This window comes from Pan paniscus, chromosome 11 (assembly GCF_029289425.2).
Source record: "Pan paniscus chromosome 11, NHGRI_mPanPan1-v2.0_pri, whole genome shotgun sequence".
Lineage (NCBI taxonomy): Eukaryota > Metazoa > Chordata > Mammalia > Primates > Hominidae > Pan > Pan paniscus.
This window is the reverse complement of record NC_073260.2, coordinates 107,125,421-107,144,073: the sequence shown is the minus strand read 5'-3', so window position 1 is coordinate 107,144,073 and position 18,653 is coordinate 107,125,421. Positions and strand designations below refer to the sequence as shown.

The window sequence follows — 18,653 nt, the reverse complement described above, 5'->3', positions numbered from 1 at the left end:
AGATCGAGACCATCCTGGCTAACACAGTGAAACCCTGTCTCTACTAAAAATACAAAAAATTAGCCAGGCGTGGTGATGGGCGCCTGTAGTCCCAGCTACTTGGGATGCTGAGTCAGGAGAATGGCATAAACCTGGGAGGCGGAGGTTGCCGTGAGCCAAGATCGCGCCACTGCACTCCAGCCTGGGCGACAGAGCGAGACTCTGTCTTAAAAAAAAAAAAGTGCCTGGGCCCATAGTTGGTGCTTAAGAAGTATTTTATTCAGTGATAAATAGCCATAAGGGATGGAACTAGAATCAGTGGGTGAAAGCTTCAGAGATTCAAATTTTGTTTCAGGTGAAGGAAAAACTTTGTTAGAAATATTAAACTTTTCTGGCCTTGTTGGGAAAGTAGTGCATGCTCCAACCCTGGAAGTGTTACAGCAATTGCTTCCTGAGTTAACACTTGGTTGAAGTACTATCGAAATGATGTTAGTAGGGATTTGAAATTAGATAATCTGTTTTCTTGATGGGATTCTATAATTTTGTACAATATATTTAGACTCATTTTCCCTTTCACATTGAGAATCAGTAAATGCCCACGTTAAACTTGCAGTTTTATATACAATCTATGCTAAAATATTATTTGGTCTTGAACTTAAGAGAAGTACATGTAACAACTTTTATTCTTGGGTTTTATGTCCCTACTTTTTTCTAAAAAGCAGTGATTCTGAAGCACAGACCTCTCAAACTTTGGGAACAATTATTGTAGAAACATCCCAGAAAATAAGTCCTACAGAAGATGGAAAAGACCAGAAAGAAAGTGATCCAACAGAAGACAGCCAAACACAAGGAAAAGAAATAGTACAGACATATTTAAATATAGATGGCAAGACCCCAAAGGTAAATGACATGATTTTGCTTAATTGTATGCTATGTTTTAAATTTTATCTTATGCTTTATAACTTAAGTAAATAAATGTTACTGTTGATTTAATTTGAATTCTTAAAAGTTGTCTTTAAAATATACAGTGAAAATATTCACTTTTAAATAATTTTCAAGTACTTGTTTGTTACAGTCTTTTTCATAGACGAAAATAAATACTATTCTTATAAATCTTAAGGTATTTATATCTCAGCAAAAAAGTGGTTAATAAGCTCATTATTGTTTTCAGGTATATGAAATATTCCAAATGATGAAACTTCTTTTTGTATATTAGTCTTTGCAATGATAAAGTCATTTAGTCTGACTAAATCTTTAAATTACTTATTTCTAACTAACCTCTCAATGTATTTTACATTTTGAAAAATTGAAGTTCTAATACAACTTATTCAGTAATTCCTACTGCTGATACATCATGGCACCAAATGTTTACCTATTTAACATAAATCAGTGAAAAATTAAGGAAAGTTCATTTCTATTTTGTTGTAAAAATTAGGTTGTCTTTGAATTAACCTATAAGATTCTTTTAAAACATAATTCAAGAACATTTATTTTTTGAGCTCTTGCCAGCACTTTGGAGGAAAGGTCTTCTTTAGTTACTACCAGAATAAAGTTCAGACCAAGAATATATGCTAAATGACTGCTGATTGATTGATAAATAGATTTTATAGAAATTTTTGCTGCTCTTCATTGATACTTGATAGGTTAATCTTTCTCATTTCAGCTACTTTTTCATGTATGTTGAGGTATATCATTGTGAGTTAAGTTTCTGTGATTACTAATACAGTGTTGAGTACTTTCTCATGGTTATTGGGCATTTGGAATTTTTTAGTAAATTGCCTCTTCAAGTCTCTGCCCATTTTCCAAATGAGTTGTCTGTATTTTTCTTACTGGCTTAGACATTTTTATATATGCTATATATGAGCCTTTTGTGGGTTATGTATTGTAGATATCTTTTCCTACTCCATGGTGTGCCTTTTTACTTTTCTCACTGGAGTCTTCTGAAGAATATAACATCTCAATTCTAATGTGGCCAAACTTACCAATTTTTTGTTTATGAATAGCACATTTTGTATCCTGTATAATGCATTGCTTACTGCAATGTAGATATATCCTATACTACCTTCCATGTTGTCTTTTCCTATATTTTTCTGATTTCCTATATTTTTCTGTTTTGATTTTCACGTCAATGTCTAGCATTGATTTTTTTCATGTGATGTGAGATAGGGATTAAGTTTACCAATTTTTCCCCAATATTTGTCATTAACTTTTTCCTTACTTTATTCAAAGGTGCCACCTTTATTGTAAATCCAATGTACATAAACATAGGGATATTTCTCTAGGCTTTTTCTTCTGTTCCTTCAGTAAATGTATCAGTATCATGCTGTCTTAGTTACATTTTAGTAGTCTTGATTGCTTGTTGAACAAGTTTCCCACCTTCTTGTTCATCAAGAGTCTCTTCTTGGTCCTTTACTCTTCAAAATGAATTTAAAATCAGCTTAAGTTCTACAAAAACTTTTTTTGGGATTTTGATAGTGACTCTATTAACCTAAATTAATATAAAACAAGAAGAAGACGCTGAAAGGTAGAGAGAAGGCAGCAGACCAGCTAGGTACCTCAGCACTCAAGGAACAACATGGTGGTGAGTTCTTTGGGTTTTCATTTTGCTTCATGTATCCTGGCCTGGATACCTGAAATCCCCAACCTGGAAACCTCAGTAGGTCAGACAATACATGCCCTGGATAAAACCCTTCTTTTAGCCAAAGGACCTGGAAAAGGCCAGCCTAGCAAGACAGAAAAGCTTACACAGTAAGTGTCCTACTCCAGGCAAACACCAGAGAAAAATTGCAACCCTGTTTCCAGCCCCATCTGTAAAGACCTAATGGGAACCTAGACTTTCACTCTTACCTGGCAATAAGTAGGCACTCTTCACCTCTCCTCCTCCTATCAGGGTGATGCCAGAGAAGACCAAGTGTGGAGCTAGTGATAATGACCTCCTCCTGGGATCCCTAACCCCTGGGCTGCAGACTGGCACCTGTTGTGGCCTGCTAGGAACTGGCTTACACAGCAGAAGGTGAGAGGTGGGTGAGCCATTGTTACGGCCTGAGCTCTGCCTCCCGTTAGACCAGCGGAGGCATTAGACTCTCACAGAAGCATGAACCCCGCTGTGAACTGCACATGCAAGGGATCTAGGTTGCTGCTCCTTATGAGAATCTAATGCCTGATGATCTGAGGTAGAACAGTTTCATCCCGAAACCATCTCCACCTCCCCGACCCACTCCACCCCCTATCCATGCAAAAATTTTCTTCCACAAAACTGGTTTTTGGTGCCAAAAAGGTTAAGAACCGGTGACTCCCTCCTTTCCATGTCATTGGAGATCACATAGGGAACCTGGATATCCATCTCCATTCAGCATTGAAATGCCTTTCCCTTCTGAGCAAGATAATTTCAGAGGCCAAGTGCAGAGATGGGGAATTTAATTACTACTTATACCTAACAAGCCCCCACCCCCTCCCCATGATGTCAATGGAAGCCCAGTGGGGAACATTAACGAGGTCCCCCTCCATTATCCAGCCATGATGGTATCAGCAGTTGCCTATTGGGTAGCCTGAAGTTCTGCCCTCCCCAAGCGGTAATAAAGTGGCCCTCTCCAACCAGGTTGTCAACTAAGACTGGATTTCCACTTCCAACTGGCAGTAATTAGATGGTGTGCTCCTTGCCCCATCAGTGTGGTGTCAGATGAGTCCCAGTCAAATAAGATTCAAGTAAGATACAGAACCTTGAAGTTCTAATACTTGAAATATAATAGCCAAAATGTCCAGGATACAATTGAAAATCACACCTCATACCAAGATCCAGGAAAACCTCAACTATATCAACAGAAGCAAAAAGCAAGATGACAGATGTTGGAGTTACAGACAGTCCCCAACTCACTACAATGGTTTGAGTTAAAATTTTTCTACTTTATGTTGGTGTGAAATTGATACATGTTTAGTAGAAACCGTACTTTGAGTACCCATACAGTGGTTTTTTAAATTACTTTCAGGGCAGTATTCAATAAATAAATTACATGACATATTTAATACTTTATTATAAAATAAGCTTTGTGTTAGATGATTTTGCCCAGCTGTAGGCTAATGTAAGTGTTCTGAGTAGGCTAGGCTAAGCTATGATGTTTGGTAGGTCAGATGTATTAAATGCATTTTTGATTTATGATGTTTTCAACTTAATGAGTTTATCAGGACGTAATAATGGATACCCATTGTATGTCAGGAGGCATCTGTATATGACACGTATATTAAAGTTGCTGCCATCAAAATGCTTCAACAAGCAATTATGGACAGGCCTAAAACAAAACAAAATAGGCCTAAAACAAAAGCAATAGACTATCTCAGTAAAGAATTAGAAAGTCTCAGCAAATAAGTAGAAGATATAAAAATACCCAGATCTAAATTTTAGAACTGAAAAATTAAATAACTATGTTTGCCCCACAGATGGTGGCATTAATCCTTATCACCCAAAATTGATTCAGATGTCAAGACTGATGGCACCGTACACCCGCCATTATTATTCACATAATGGAACAGAGAATCTAGAAATGGATCCACATAAGTATGAACAACTGATTTTTGACCAAGGTGCAAAGGAAGGATAATCCTTTCAAAAAATGGTGCTGGAGCAATTGGATATTTCTATGCAAAAAATATAGGAACCTATAACTAGACTTTACACTGTATACAAAAATTAATTTGAGGTGGCTCACATATAAATGTAGAATATTAAATCATAAAACTTTCAGAAAGAAATATAAGAGAAAATCTTCAAGTCTTAGAGCTGAGTGAAGAGTTTTTAGACATGATACCAAAAGCATGATCCATAAAAGAAAACATCAGTAAATTAGACTTCATTAAAATTAAGAACTTTTGCTCCTCAAAAGACACTATATAGAAGATGAAAAGACAAGCCACAGAGTGAGAGGAATATTTAAAAACCATGTGTCTGACAAAAGTCTCATAGCTTGAATATGTAAAGAACACTCAAAACTTAACAGGAAGAAATTAAACAATCCAGTTGCAAAATAGGCAGAAGATATGAGCAAACATTTTACCAAAAAAGGATATACGGATGGCAAATAAGCACATATAAGATTTTCAACTTCACTATTAGGAAACAGCTAAAGTAAAAATTAGTGAAAATACCGAGTGCTGACCAAGGGACAGGGAAACTGGATCTCTCATATATTGTTCATGTGAATATAAAATTCTATATTACAGCACTCTGAAAAAGTTTGTCAGTTTCTTAAAAACTAAACTTACCATACAACCCAGCTATCACACCCTTAGACACATCCCACAGACATGAAAATATATGTTTACCAAAAAAACTTGTACATGAATGATCATAGAACCTTTGTTTGTAATAGCTGAAAACTGGGAACAACCAAAGTTCTCTTCAATAGCTGAACAGCTAAACAAACTGTGGTACATCTGTAACACAGGAAACTTCTCAGCAATAAAAAGGAGCTAACTATTGACGTATACAATGTCGTAGCTTTCTGACCTGAAATTTCTCATCTTGGATTGTGAACTAGGCTTCTTTCTTGCCTTCTGCATTCTGTGTTGCTATTTAAGTGGAATTTCAAGGTCACAAGGGATTGTCAGTTGTTCTACATTTTGCTGGCCACTTTGTTGGTCACTTTTGTATGGTCTCTGAATTTCTGCTTTCACTTCATTTTTGACCTCTGACATTTCCCTTGTATTTTTTGCCATGTTAGAAATACACTTTAAGTGTGTTTGTTTCATAGTATGAGAGTTTTCTTGAGTTTGTATTCAGTAATAGTACTGGAAACAGAAGCCCACTTCTTTGTAATTTAATTTTAGCTACTGTTAATTTGATACCAAATCTGATGACTGATATTAGTACTTCAATTGGTAGTTGTAGTTTGGATTTTTTTTTTAACAGTGCTCAGTGCGTGGCTGATACTTAAATACTAATTAAATCTTAATAAAGCAATTAAAAATTTATATGCCAGTTCTGAAGATAAGCTTAAATGAAGCATTTCAAAAATATTTTGAGAAATGAAACATTGTTAGGGTTTTATAATTTCTGAAACTAATCATTTGAAAGGAAAACCTTATTTTAGATATAGGCTTCTGTTACATGTGTTAATCAGTTTCATGACTTTCAGGCAATTTGTTGCTGGATTGGGATCTTTTAAACAGTTCTTTTTAAAATAAGAAATAATTTTCTAGATTGCATATATCTATATTTCCCAGCCAATAAATTCTTAAACAAGGCTAGGCACTGTGGCTCACGCCCATAATCCCAACACTTTTGGAGGCTGAGGCGAGTGGCTCACTGGATACCAGGAGTTTGAAACCAGCCTAGACAGCATGGTGAAACCCCATCTCTACCAAAAATTCAAAAATTAGCTGGGGGTGGTGGTCCCTGTAGTCCCAGGTACTTGGGAGGCTGAGGCATGAGAATTGCTTGAACCCGGGAGGCGGAGGTTGCGGTGAACTGAGATTGTGCCACTGTACTCCAGCCTGAGTGACAAAGCCAAACTCTGTCTCAAAAGAAAAAAAAAAATCTTAAGACCACATGTTTTACTACTAATATATACATTTTTAAATTGGTGAAACATTTTGAAACCAAAAGTCAACAAGGCTTCCTTTTATTCAGCCTCAGTGTATTAGAATGCCATGAGGAAAACATATAGCTTCAGGAAGTTATTTTATTATTGTCAGCATTATTTTTAGCTTTATTTGTCAGAAGGCTATTAGCTTCATTTGTCAGCATATAGTAGAGTATTTGAGAAAAGGGCCTATATTTTCAGAGAATAAGTTATTAATTATTCACATTTTACTTTTGTTACGGTTACCATATTTACTCCAAAGTTTTTAAGCTATCCCTAGATTAAATTTCTACTTCTTTGGAGTTGATTTTGTATCTGGATCTTCTGCCTGCTGGTTTAAGTTCAGTGTATACAATAAGTTCATTTGTAAGTTCTTGGTATCAGTTATAGAATTTTATCATCTAGAGTTTAAAAAATATTTTTTTCAATTTTTTTTGTAAGAGGCAGTCTTGCTCTGTTGCCCAGGCTGGTCTCAAACTCCTGGCCTCAAGCAGTCCTCCTGCCTTGGTCTCCCAGAGACTTAAAAAAAATTCTGCATAAACAATTGTATTTTTTAAGTAAAGAGATGTTACTTATATCAGTTCACTTGATGTTGTTATTGAAGAATAATACAATTTTTATGAAATCTTCAAATTTAGGACTATTTTCATGATAAGAATGCCAAAAAACCAACTTTTCAAAAGAAGAATTGTAAGATGCAAAAGAGTTCACATACAGCAGTTCCTACTAGAGGTAAGAATGTATATGCAATTAACAATATGTCTTTTACAATTTAAATCTAATTTTTTAAATATTATGAACAATATTATTTTTATGTAGTCAACAGAGAAAAGTACAAAAATATAACTGCCCAGAAATCAAGTAGCAATATTATTTTATTACGAGAACGGATTATATCCTTGCAACAACAAAACAGTGTACTTCAGAATGCCAAGAAAACAGCAGAATTGTCTGTTAAAGAATATAAAGAAGTTAATGAAAAGCTCCTCCATCAACAGCAAGTATCCAATCAACGATTTCAGACAAGCCGGCAGACAATAAAGGTAAAGAGAACTTTAAGATTGAACAGTAGTATACTATATTGTAAAAGTGGATATTTTGTTTTACATGTATTATTTAGTTTATATTTGTGTTAGGCAGGTCTATGAGTTTTAAAAAATCCCAGGCACTGTTTACTAGTGTAATTAGTTTAGTTACTGGACTTCTTTAATAAGGCCCATATTAAAGGATGACATACATGAGGGAAGGAACTCTGAATCAAAAAGACACTTTACTAGCATTCCTGTTCCACTTAGTTTTTCTCATCTTTGAAATATTTTTACATATTCTGTATTGTGTTACATCTTAGTTTTTAAAAGCAGGCTTCATACATACACATAGCTTACCCGTTTGCCTATGTTTGAAACTTTGTGTTTATCATAAGTTACATTATTAAACTAATATATTCATCAGTTACTCTTTGCAAATGCTAGTATAAAATGTGAAGATTTTAATATAAGTATCTATTTTAATGTATTCCCGTAATCTATCTGTGGTTCTTTTTACTCAGGCAAATAGTCAACATTATACCTTACTCCTGGTAAGGTAATCTTAAAGCACAAGTTTAACTTACACTTTGAGATGAACTTAAAGCAAATGAAAAAGAAAAGATTTTTTGTTCTTTAGGTCTCCATTCTTTATGCTATTTGCTTGTGTAATGAATGATTTGTTAGAAAATTATTTTGCACAGAAAAATTTATTTCATTACATTAGAAAACAATCTTTAAATCACTGTCACACATAATTTTAAGTTACACTTAAATTCTCTAATTCTAGTATCTAGTGCTTTGATTCAAACAATACATATAAACATTTTAATGGTGAAGGATTAGTGTTATGCCAGTTAAGAATTGTGTTCTGACTTTATTCCCAGAGTAGCCTTATACCCAAACCTTAACTGCATTCCAACTTACACCAGAAGTTTCTGGATTTTACAGGCTTGGCCATTGGAAATGTGGCAGTGGGATACCAGATAAGACTGAGCTCTATGTTAGAATTTAGACACAGCCACTGATACCACAACCACTGTATAGGAACCACATTTCCCAAAACGATTTCATCCCATATACATTTTACTGGCTAGAATTTTCTTTTCTTCTCTTTAATATTCTCTCTTTCTTCCCTTTCCTTTTCCTTTCTCCTACGCTTCCTTTCTTTCTTCTCTAGTTAAATGACATTGTTTTATATCTCACCGTGATATTATAAACTATCTGTATTCCAAAGATTTTTTTGTGCAAATAGCAAAATGACATGAAAGAACATTTTTTAAAAGAAAGAAAAAATTCTCAACTTTAATTGTTCAATCTTATTATACAAAAAACATTTGAACTTTTCAGTGTTCTCTTAAATAATATACTAGACCACTGGCTTTTCATAAGAGTAAATTCTGATATTGTCAGAGGAAAATTATAAAAGATTAGAGTTGTTACAAAAACTATTTTCCTCATTCTCGTTGGAAAAGGATTTTCTTCATTGAGAGTTTGAAAAGTAGTGGTATAGTTACTTCTTGGGAGTTCCTTAAATTGCGTACACTATGAGAAAAATAAAGATAGTACTCTAGGGATTCAACTAAAAATCTGTGTTAGACATACTTTTTTTTCCTTTTTTGCAATCAATTTTAATGTCCTTTCTTATAATTTTTGAGGTGCCATACTTGGTAGTATCAAGTAAGAAATCCACATTTTAGCACAGATTTCAACTACTTGTAAAGAGAAAATTAGGAGGTATAAAAAGCACCTCAGTTACTGCATGGTTCATGTGCATTTTAGAGATAGTATGGTATAGATGATCAAATGAATTACTTTCATATGAATTTCTCCCTGAAGTTACCCTCAATTCTAGCTATTTCAAATCTCATCTATTCCAAGGTAAATGTCTTACTTTTGCTACTATGTTATAGGTATAACTTATATTTCATTGTTATATGTAATTTTATTTTTTAATACAGATTTTCTTTAGATGATAGAAAGGTCCAAGAACATCTAATATTCAAAAAAGTACTTTAGGAAAGAGTAAGAATCAGAGTTTAGAAATTTTCCATCTCAAAAATCACTATGAACTCAAATAAATGTAACTAGTGATTAACTAGAATTAGATTTAATTTGAATATTCTGTACATATGGAGAAATAACTGATGTGGTAACTAAACTTAGAATTCTCTACTGATAAAGTAACTCCCCAAATATTACATAGATACAGACAAATTCTCTTTAGTTAATACATTGGTATAGTCTTTGTGGGCTCTAACATAATAACCAAAGCTTGGGATGGAAGATGTCAAGATCCCAGATTCTCATCTACTGAGAAATTTTTCAGGTTACCAACTTGAGGATTTGGGTAGTATCTGTTGATTTCTGTGATATTTTTAATAACGGAACTTAGGTAAACAGATTAAGTTCAGTCTTTCTTTTCCTGCCTATTTATGGTAGAATTCCTATATGCTCGGTAAATATTCTAATTTAATTATTTTATATCTGTATCTTGTGATTTTAAAACCCTCAACTTTTTTTTTATTCTAAAGTATTGAATCAGGCATCAATAGGTTTTGAACTTATAGGTCTTGAATTTATTGTGCATTAATAATTAACATTTAAGGCAGATTTCAATATTTGGGCAGCCTCCATACTAAAGATATTACTTTACATTCAGGAAAACTTTTCAAAGACTTTCAACTTTTTCATATGTAATTAAAAGTACCATTGTTCGTTAGGAGGTTGATAAGAGGAACACAAAGTATTCTTTGGTATTTTTTTCCCTTTCAGTTTCATTGCAATGTGTTTTAAACCATTATAGAATTTCCTCAAAAATGCTTAGAAGAAGAAATTTGAACTGTATAGGCCGAACCGCTAAAGTTTTGGAAGAAAATTTTAACCAAGATAATAGATTTTTTACATGTTTAGATTGAGCTGTCATCACTTTAACTGTATTTTTTTGTTTTTTGTTTTTTTACATTTTGCCTACTCTAAAGATATATGTTACATATAGATAGTATTTTACAACTATGAGCTAAATAGTATACTAGGTAAATGGCAAAGATTTGTGATTCCCAAAAGCAGGTACTGTAAATATCATTGTAAAATATTCTAAACCTATTTTGAAATGCACTATAGCCCTATACTAAGCATTATTCTATAGATGGATTATATAAATAGCCATCAACTATTTTCAAGAAAAGTTAAGTATAAATCTTTTGCATTTGTTCAAAGTATGTGTCCGTTGCCACAGGTGTAAAGATATGAGTAAAAAACATGCTAGCCCCATTCTTCAGATCTCCCTTTTAATATGAGGAAAATGTTATACACATGCAATGTTTAATTTTATAGATTTATTTATGCTTCTCAGGTCATACACTATTTAATTTAGACAAAAAGTAGGAAAATAATGATATTTTCTCACACTGGGCATTCAAACATGAGAAATTAACTTTGTTTTCTATAAAAGATTTTTGGAAAGTTAGGAGATACAGAGAAATAGAAAGCATATATAAGAAATACCCTTATACCCTTCAGAAATTAACATATATTCTTCCACTGTATATTTTAAAGATAGAAAATGGATAAATAAAGCTAAATTTTTATTTAATCATTATCTACAGCCCCATCCTCTTCTACCTGTCTCTGGAGACACTTTCAGGTGTTCATACTAATTTTCCAATAATTTAAAAAATTGTTGCACACATATGTACATTGATAAATAATATACAGCATTATTTTTATTGTAGTATAGTTTTTTGTTTGTTTTTGAGACGGAGTCTCACTCTGTCACCCAGGCTGGAGTGCAGTGGCGCCATCTCGGCTCACTGCAAGCTCCGCCTCCCAGGTTCAAGCAATTCTTCTGGCTCACCCTCCTGAGTAGCTGGGACTATAGGCACGCAACATCACGCCTGGCTAACTTTTGTATTTTCGGTGGAGTTGGGGTTTCACCATGTTGGCTAGGGTGGTCTTGAACTCCTAACCTCACGTGATCCACCCACATCAGCCTCCCAAAGTGTAGCCATTGGGTCCTGGGCTTTTCTTTGCTGGGAGACTTTTTATTAGGCTTTGTTTTTGTTACTTGCTATTGGTCTGTTCAGGTTTTGGATTTCTTCATGGTTCAATCTTGGTAGATTGTATATGTCTAGGAATTTGTCTATTTGTTCTAGATTTTCCAGATTATTGGCATATAGTTGGTGACAGTAGCCACTAACAATGCTTTAAATTTATGCAGTATCTGTTGTAATATCTGCTTTTTCACCTCTGATATTATTTGTCTTCTCTTTTTCTTGGTGTGGTTAAAGGTTTGTATGTTTTGTTTTACTTTTTGAGAAACCAACTTTTTGTTTTATTGATTTTTTTCATATTGTTTTGTTCGTTTTAATTTCATTTATTTCTGCTCTGATCTTTATTATTTCTTTTCTTCTACTAATTTTGGGTTTGGTTTGCTCTAGTTTTTCTAGTTCTTCAAGATGCATCATTAGGTTGTTTATCTGAAATTTTTCTTCTTTTTTGATGTAAGCACTTTTAGGTATAAACTTCTCTCTTAGTATTGCTTTTGCTGTGTTCCATAGGTCTTGGTATGTTGTGCTTCGATTATTTGTTTCAAGAAATTATTGAATTTTCCTCTTCATTTCTTGTTTCTTAATTTCTTCACTTGTCATTCAGGAACATATTGTGTAATTTCCATGTGTTTCTATAATTTCCAAAGTTCCTCTTGTTATTGATTTCTATTTTAATTCCATTGTGATCAGAGAAAATGCTTGATACAATTTCAACTTATTTGCAATTTTTAAGATTTGTTTTGTGGCCTAACATATGGTCTATTCTTGAGACTCATCCATATGCTAAGGAGAAGAATGTGTATTCTGCAGCTGTTTGATGAAGTGTTCTGTAAATATCTATGAGGTTCATTTGGTTTATAATGTAGATTAAGTCTGATGTTTCTTTGTTGATTTTCTATCTGGATGATCTGTCCATTGCTGAAAGTAGGGTATTGAGATCTCCAGCTATTATTGTATTGTCATATTGAAGTCTGGCTCTCTCTTTAATGCTAACAATATTTGCTTTATATATCTGAGTACTCCGGTGCTGGATATATAGGTATTTATAATTGTTATATCCTCTTGCTAAATTGGCCCCTTTATCATTATATAATGACCTTTTCTTTCTCTCTTTATATTTTTTTGGTCTCAAATTTTAAAAATATGATATAAGTATAGCTAGTCATGTTCTTTTTTGGTTTCCACTTCATGGAATATCTTTTTCCATCCCTTTATTTTCAGTCCATGTGCATCTTTATAGGTGAAATGAGTTTCTTGTAGGTAGTGTATCATTGGGTCTTGTTTTTTAATCCATTCAGCTACTATGTATCTTTTGGTTGGAGAGTTTAGTCCATTTGCATTCAGTATTATTATTCATAGATGAGTACTTGTTACTGCCATTTTGTTATTTATTTTCTGGTTGTTTTGTGGTCCTCTCTTTCATCCTTCCTATTTTCCTTTGTGTAAAAGTGATTTTTCTGGTAGTAGTTTTTAATTTCATGCTTTAGTGTGTGTGTATATATCTGTTGTAGGTTTTATGATTTCAGGTTACCATGAGGTTTGCAAATAATGCTTTGTAACCAATTATTTTAAACTGATAACAACTAAACTCTGATTATAAAAACAATAGACAAGCAAAGAGAAACCTAATATACACTCTCCATTTTAACTTGATCCAATCCCTACTTTTACAGTTTTTGTTGTTTATATCTTTTTTGTTTACACATCACAATTACACTGTTATTCTGTATTTGTGTATGTACATACTATTACCAGTGAGTTTTTTTACCCTTAGATGATTTCTTACTGCTTATCTACATCCTTTTCTTTCAGGTTGTAGAACTCCCTTTAGCATTTCTTGTAGGACAGATCTGGTGTTGGCAAAATTCTCAGCTTTTGTTTGTGTGGGAAAGTCTTTATTTCATATTAGTGTTTGAAGGATATTTTTGGTGTGTATAATACACTACGATAAACGTTCTTTTCTTTAGCACTTTGAATATGTCATGTCCCTCTTTCCTGGCCTGTAAGGTTTCCACTGAGAAGTCTGCTGTATTAGAGCTCTTTTGTATGTTATTTATTTTCTTTTTCTGCTCTTAGGATCCTTTCTTTATCCTTGACCTTTGGGATTTTGATTATTAAGTGCCTTGAGGTAGTCTTCTTTGGGTTAAATCTCTTATTTGGTTTAATTCTATGACCTTCTGATACGTGAATATTAGTAGCTTTCTCTAGGTTAGGAAAGTTCTCTGTTATTATTTCTTTGAGTAAACTTTCTATCCTGATCTCTCCCTCTCCCTCCTATTTAAGGCAATAACTCTTATATTTGCTCTTGTGGGGGCTCTTTTCTAGATCCTATAGGCAAGTTTTATTATTTTTTTTCTTTTATTCTCCTGTGTATTTTTAAATAGTCCATCTTTAAGCTCACTAGTCTTTCTTCTCCTTGATCAAGTCTGCTATTGAGAGACTCTAATGCGTTTTTCAGTTTGTCAATTGAATCGTTCAGCTCCAAAATATCTGATTGGTTTTTAAAAATTATTTCAATATTTTTGTTAAATATCTCTGATAGGATTCTGAATTTTTTCTCTGTGTTTTCTTGGTTCATTGAGCTTCCTTAAAACAGTGATTTTGAATTCTCTGTCTGAAAGGTCACATATCTCTGTCACCCTGGGATTGGTTACTGGTGCCTTATTTAGTTCATTTATTGAGGTCATGTTTTCCCGAGTGTTTTTGATGCTTGTGGATGTTTGCTGGTGTCTGGGCATGAAAGTGTTAGGTATTTATCCTAATCTTTGGATTCTGGGCTTTTTTGTGCTCATCCTTCTTGTGAAGGCTTTCTAGATATTCAAAGGAATTGAGTGTTATGACCTAAGTCTTGGGTCACTGAAGCCACATCTCCGCTAGGGGATACCCTAATCCCGGTAACACTGTGATTCTTGCAGACTTGTACCACCTTGGTGGGCTTAGGTAAGATCCAGGAGAATTCCCTGGATTGCCAGACAGAGACTGTCATTCTCTTCCCTCACTTTGCCCCAAAGAAAAGGAGTCTCTCCTTCCATGCTGGGTTGCCTGGAGTTGGGAGAGAGGTGACTGAGTCACTTCGATGTCCACCACTGCTGAGGCTGTGCTAGGTCACCCCTGAAGCTAGCAACATAGTGATTATTGCCCAAGGCCTTTGGCAACTAGTGCCTGGCTGCCACTGATGTTTATTTGACGTCCAAGGGCTCTTTAGTCAGTAGGTAGTGAATCGTGCCAGAACTGGGTTCTTCTTTGCAGTGCAGCAGGTTCTCTTCTGGCCCAGGGTGGGTCTAGAAATGCCGTACAGGAGCTAGGGCCTGGAATCTGGGGCTTCAGAGATCTGCTTGGTGATTTATTTTACTGTGGCAGAGCTTTTACCCAAGTTGCAAGACAAAGTACTCTTCACTCTTCCTTCTCCTTTCTGCAATCAGGAGTCTCTCACTGAGCTTCCCTGCCTGGAGTAAAGGGAGGGGTGATGTAAACACTCTCTTTACTACCACAACTGATGTCTCAGTGGGTTATGTGCACTTCAGTTCAACTGGCTCCAAGCCCAGCACAGCACCCAGACTTGCCCAAGGACCGCAGATTTTATTATTGCCTTTCATATTTATTCAGTACTGCAGGACACTTTAGTTAGCTGGTAGTGGAGCTTGCTGGAAGTCAGTTTCTTACCAGTGGGGTGGAGGACTCCTCTAAGGCGGGGATAGTTTAAATGCACCTTCTCTGGGCACCAGCAGAATTCTGCCTTGTGTTGTGTTCCACTGTGACAGGACTTTGCTCTGTCCCCCAAGCACACAGATTCTCTCTCGGCTCAGTGTAGCACTGCTGGGGAATGAGGGAAGGATGATGTAGGCAATGCAAGACTCTCTTTTCTACCCTCTTCAGTGCCTCTTTCTTTGCTATGATGTTAAAACCAGCTTTTAACCTGGTTTTCCTGATTGCTTACCTGAATTTTGGTTCTTAGGAAGGTGCTTTCTTCCCTGGATAATTGTTCAATTTGATGCTTCTGAGGGAAGAAAGTCACTGGAGTTCTGTTTGGCCATTTTGCTCTGCTTCCCTCCCTCAATCTCATTTATTATTAAACTTAATTCATTAGAATATATTTAAGGTAAGTTTTCTTAAAATTTGTTTCTGATTAAAACAATGTATTTTTTCTCCTTACATATTAAAATCTGTATTGCAAAAGTGAACATCAAGGGATAGAAATAGGGTAAGGCAGACTATATTGACTTAATCTTCCAGTTTGAATGATCAGATTTTTGACTTAAAGGTGTTACTCATAATTTAATTGAAACATGAAAATTAGTCCCAAATCTTAAGGCTAACAGGATGTAAATGCTCTCTTTTTTTGTTCCAATAATATTACTTAAGTGTATTATGGCTGTGGATACCTCTTTCTAGTAACGTATGTGTCATCCTGAAGACTCAAACAGTATTAGCTCACAGAGACAAACTACCAGAATCATATTATCAAAGAAAATGTGGCCATTACCCATAGCACACTTTTTAGAAAGTCTGTTGAATGTTTTATAGTAGGCACTAAATATGTATAAAACTTCAGCTGACAGATTTTGCTGTGGTTTCAATATGTCCTCCAAGTTTTATGTGTTGGAAACTTAATCCCTAAATTCTTATGTTGATTAGAGGTAGGGTAATTAGCATTACATAAGGTCATCAGCAGGGTCCCTATGATGGAACTGGTGGCTTTATAACAGGAGGAAGAGAAACCTGAGCTGACTGGCACACTCTTGCCCTTTCACCATGTAATGCTCTCTGCCATGTCATGACCTGGCAATAAGGCCTTCACCAGATGCCGGAACCATGCTCTTAGACTTCCTAGCCTCCCAAACCATGAGCTAAATAAAACTCTATTCTTATAAATTGGCTAGTTTGTGGTATTCTGTTGTAGAAATAGACAGCAAACTAAGACAGATATCACATGAAATTTTTGTGGAGTTATACATGCTGTTTAGTGTATCTTCTAAAAAGCTCTCTCCTGAAATAATATCTATATTTAGCGAAAACAGAGTAACCTTTATCATTCATTTATATATGAATGGAGGAGTTATTTTATTGATTATCTCTCAATGTTTGTTTAAATAACAAAATTGATTTCAAGAGTTGTATTATTGCTACAGACTGAATTGTGTTCCTCCAAAATTCATGTTGAAACCCTAACTCCTGGTTTGATGGTGTTGGGAGATGGGACCTTTGGGAGGTAGTTAGAGTTAAAGGAGGTCATGTGGGCCCTCATCATGTGGTTAGTGTCCTAATAATAATAATAAGAGACACCCGATTCTACTCTCTCTTCCGTAATAGGACACAACAAGACACCTGGCATCTGCAAGCCAGGAAGCGATCTGCCGCTAGAAGCTGACTGTGCTGACACCCTGATCTTAGATGGCTAGCCCTCTAGAACTGTGAGAAAGTAAATTTCTGTTCCTTTAGCAACCCAGTCTGGTGGTTTGTTTTGACAGCCCAAGCAAACTAATAGATTTTGGTGCCAAGAACAGGGTGCTGCAGTAACACATCAAATGTGGAAGTGGCTTTGGAATTGGGTAATAGCTAGAAGATTTTTGAGGTGCATGCTGGAAATACGTAGGTTAAGGGTGATTCTAGTGAGGTTTCACATGGAAATGAGGAACATGCTACTGGAAACTAGAGGAAAAGCAATCCTTATGATAAAATATTTTTTTTAAAAAAACCTTGGATTGGCTGAATTGTGTTCTAGTGTTTTGTAGAAGATAGAACTTGTGAGTGATGAAGTTGGTTGAAATTTCTAAGCAAGCATTACAGGAATGGCTTGATTTCTCCTGATTGCTTGGTTAAATCTAAAGGAGAGAGATAAACTGAACAGAAATTATTAAGCATAAGTATACCACAACTTGGAAGATATGGACATTTTTCAGCCTACTGATAGTGCAAATAACGAGAAAGGTTGTTTTGAAGAGAACATTAAGAGTGTGGCTATACAATCATTTGATGAGGAGATTTGTGTGAATGTGAACCAGGGACCTAATCCTTCTTAGCAGAAATCAGGAACAGAGATTGGATTATGCCAGGAGCAACCAGCTGGGTCTAAAGGAAATGAAGAAATAGACAATGAAGGAAAGCTGTCAAACTTCTTGGATTTTTCTGAATGGGCCAATAGATCTATTTAACTATAAACCTGCACAATCTTTCAAGAAAAGAGAAGGACCCCAAAAGCAATTCACATATTGCCATGTTGCCACTCCCATCACGGGCCCAGAGTGCAAAGGCTCAGGGATTAGAGCTACCTCCACATTGGTTTTAAAGAGAAAGAAAGTGTATAACTTCTAAATTGTAGTAAGAAATAGAATTTTTAAAAGTGTAAAAAGTAGACTAATATCCATTAATCTAAAACTATTTACTGTTTGTCTTGTTTCGATAGTCTTCCTACATCTTACATATTGTTATCTGAGAGAGCTAAAGTCCAACATTTTTGTCATGTTGTATTTATATCCATATGTACATGTATATAATATATATACATTTTATATATGTAATAATTTTATTTGAGTTATTAGAATCTTTTTTATGAACGCTTGTTCTTTTCTTGGACTTTAATTTCTTCTTTTGTATCTTTAATCATTTTAAACAAACTTATATATTCTTTCAAGTCACATGTTCTTGAGATTCTAATCTTCCTGCTTATTTTTTCTGATTACTTTGAGCCAGGATGGGATGTTTCTACATGTGTGTACAATTTTAATTTGCAGCTCAGCAAATTAAAATTGTAATTCATTGTGGTAATTCCTTGAACCCTGTCTTTGGGGAGCAGGGTTCATTGTGGTAATTCCTTGAACCCTGTCTTTGGGGAGCATTCATCCAGACTACACTACTTAATATTTATGTTAATTTTCAGGGTAGTAAGATTCCTGACCTACACTGAAAAATTCAGATTTCAACCCACATGAGGTAAAGTCACAGATATAAACATTCCCAGTAGAGATAACTGAGAATTTTTGTACTCTGCCCTGGTCCCAATCAGAGACATATTTCTTTATTACCTT

The 18,653-nt window shown here is 34.8% G+C and overlaps 1 protein-coding gene across 2 annotated transcripts in view; it reads left to right on the top strand.

The window, feature by feature from the left end:
* Window positions 1–18,653, top strand: part of CNTLN (centlein) — a 352,494-nt gene that overhangs the window by 264,728 nt on the left and 69,113 nt on the right. Inside the window, exons 16-18 of one of the 2 annotated variants that reach the window (XM_003822610.6) lie at window positions 699–879; window positions 7,193–7,286; window positions 7,374–7,597. In XM_003822610.6, the coding sequence (XP_003822658.3) occupies window positions 699–879; window positions 7,193–7,286; window positions 7,374–7,597 (499 nt within the window). The remainder of the gene's footprint in view (window positions 1–698; window positions 880–7,192; window positions 7,287–7,373; window positions 7,598–18,653) is intronic. The other variant, XM_008976184.5, reaches the window with a different exon arrangement.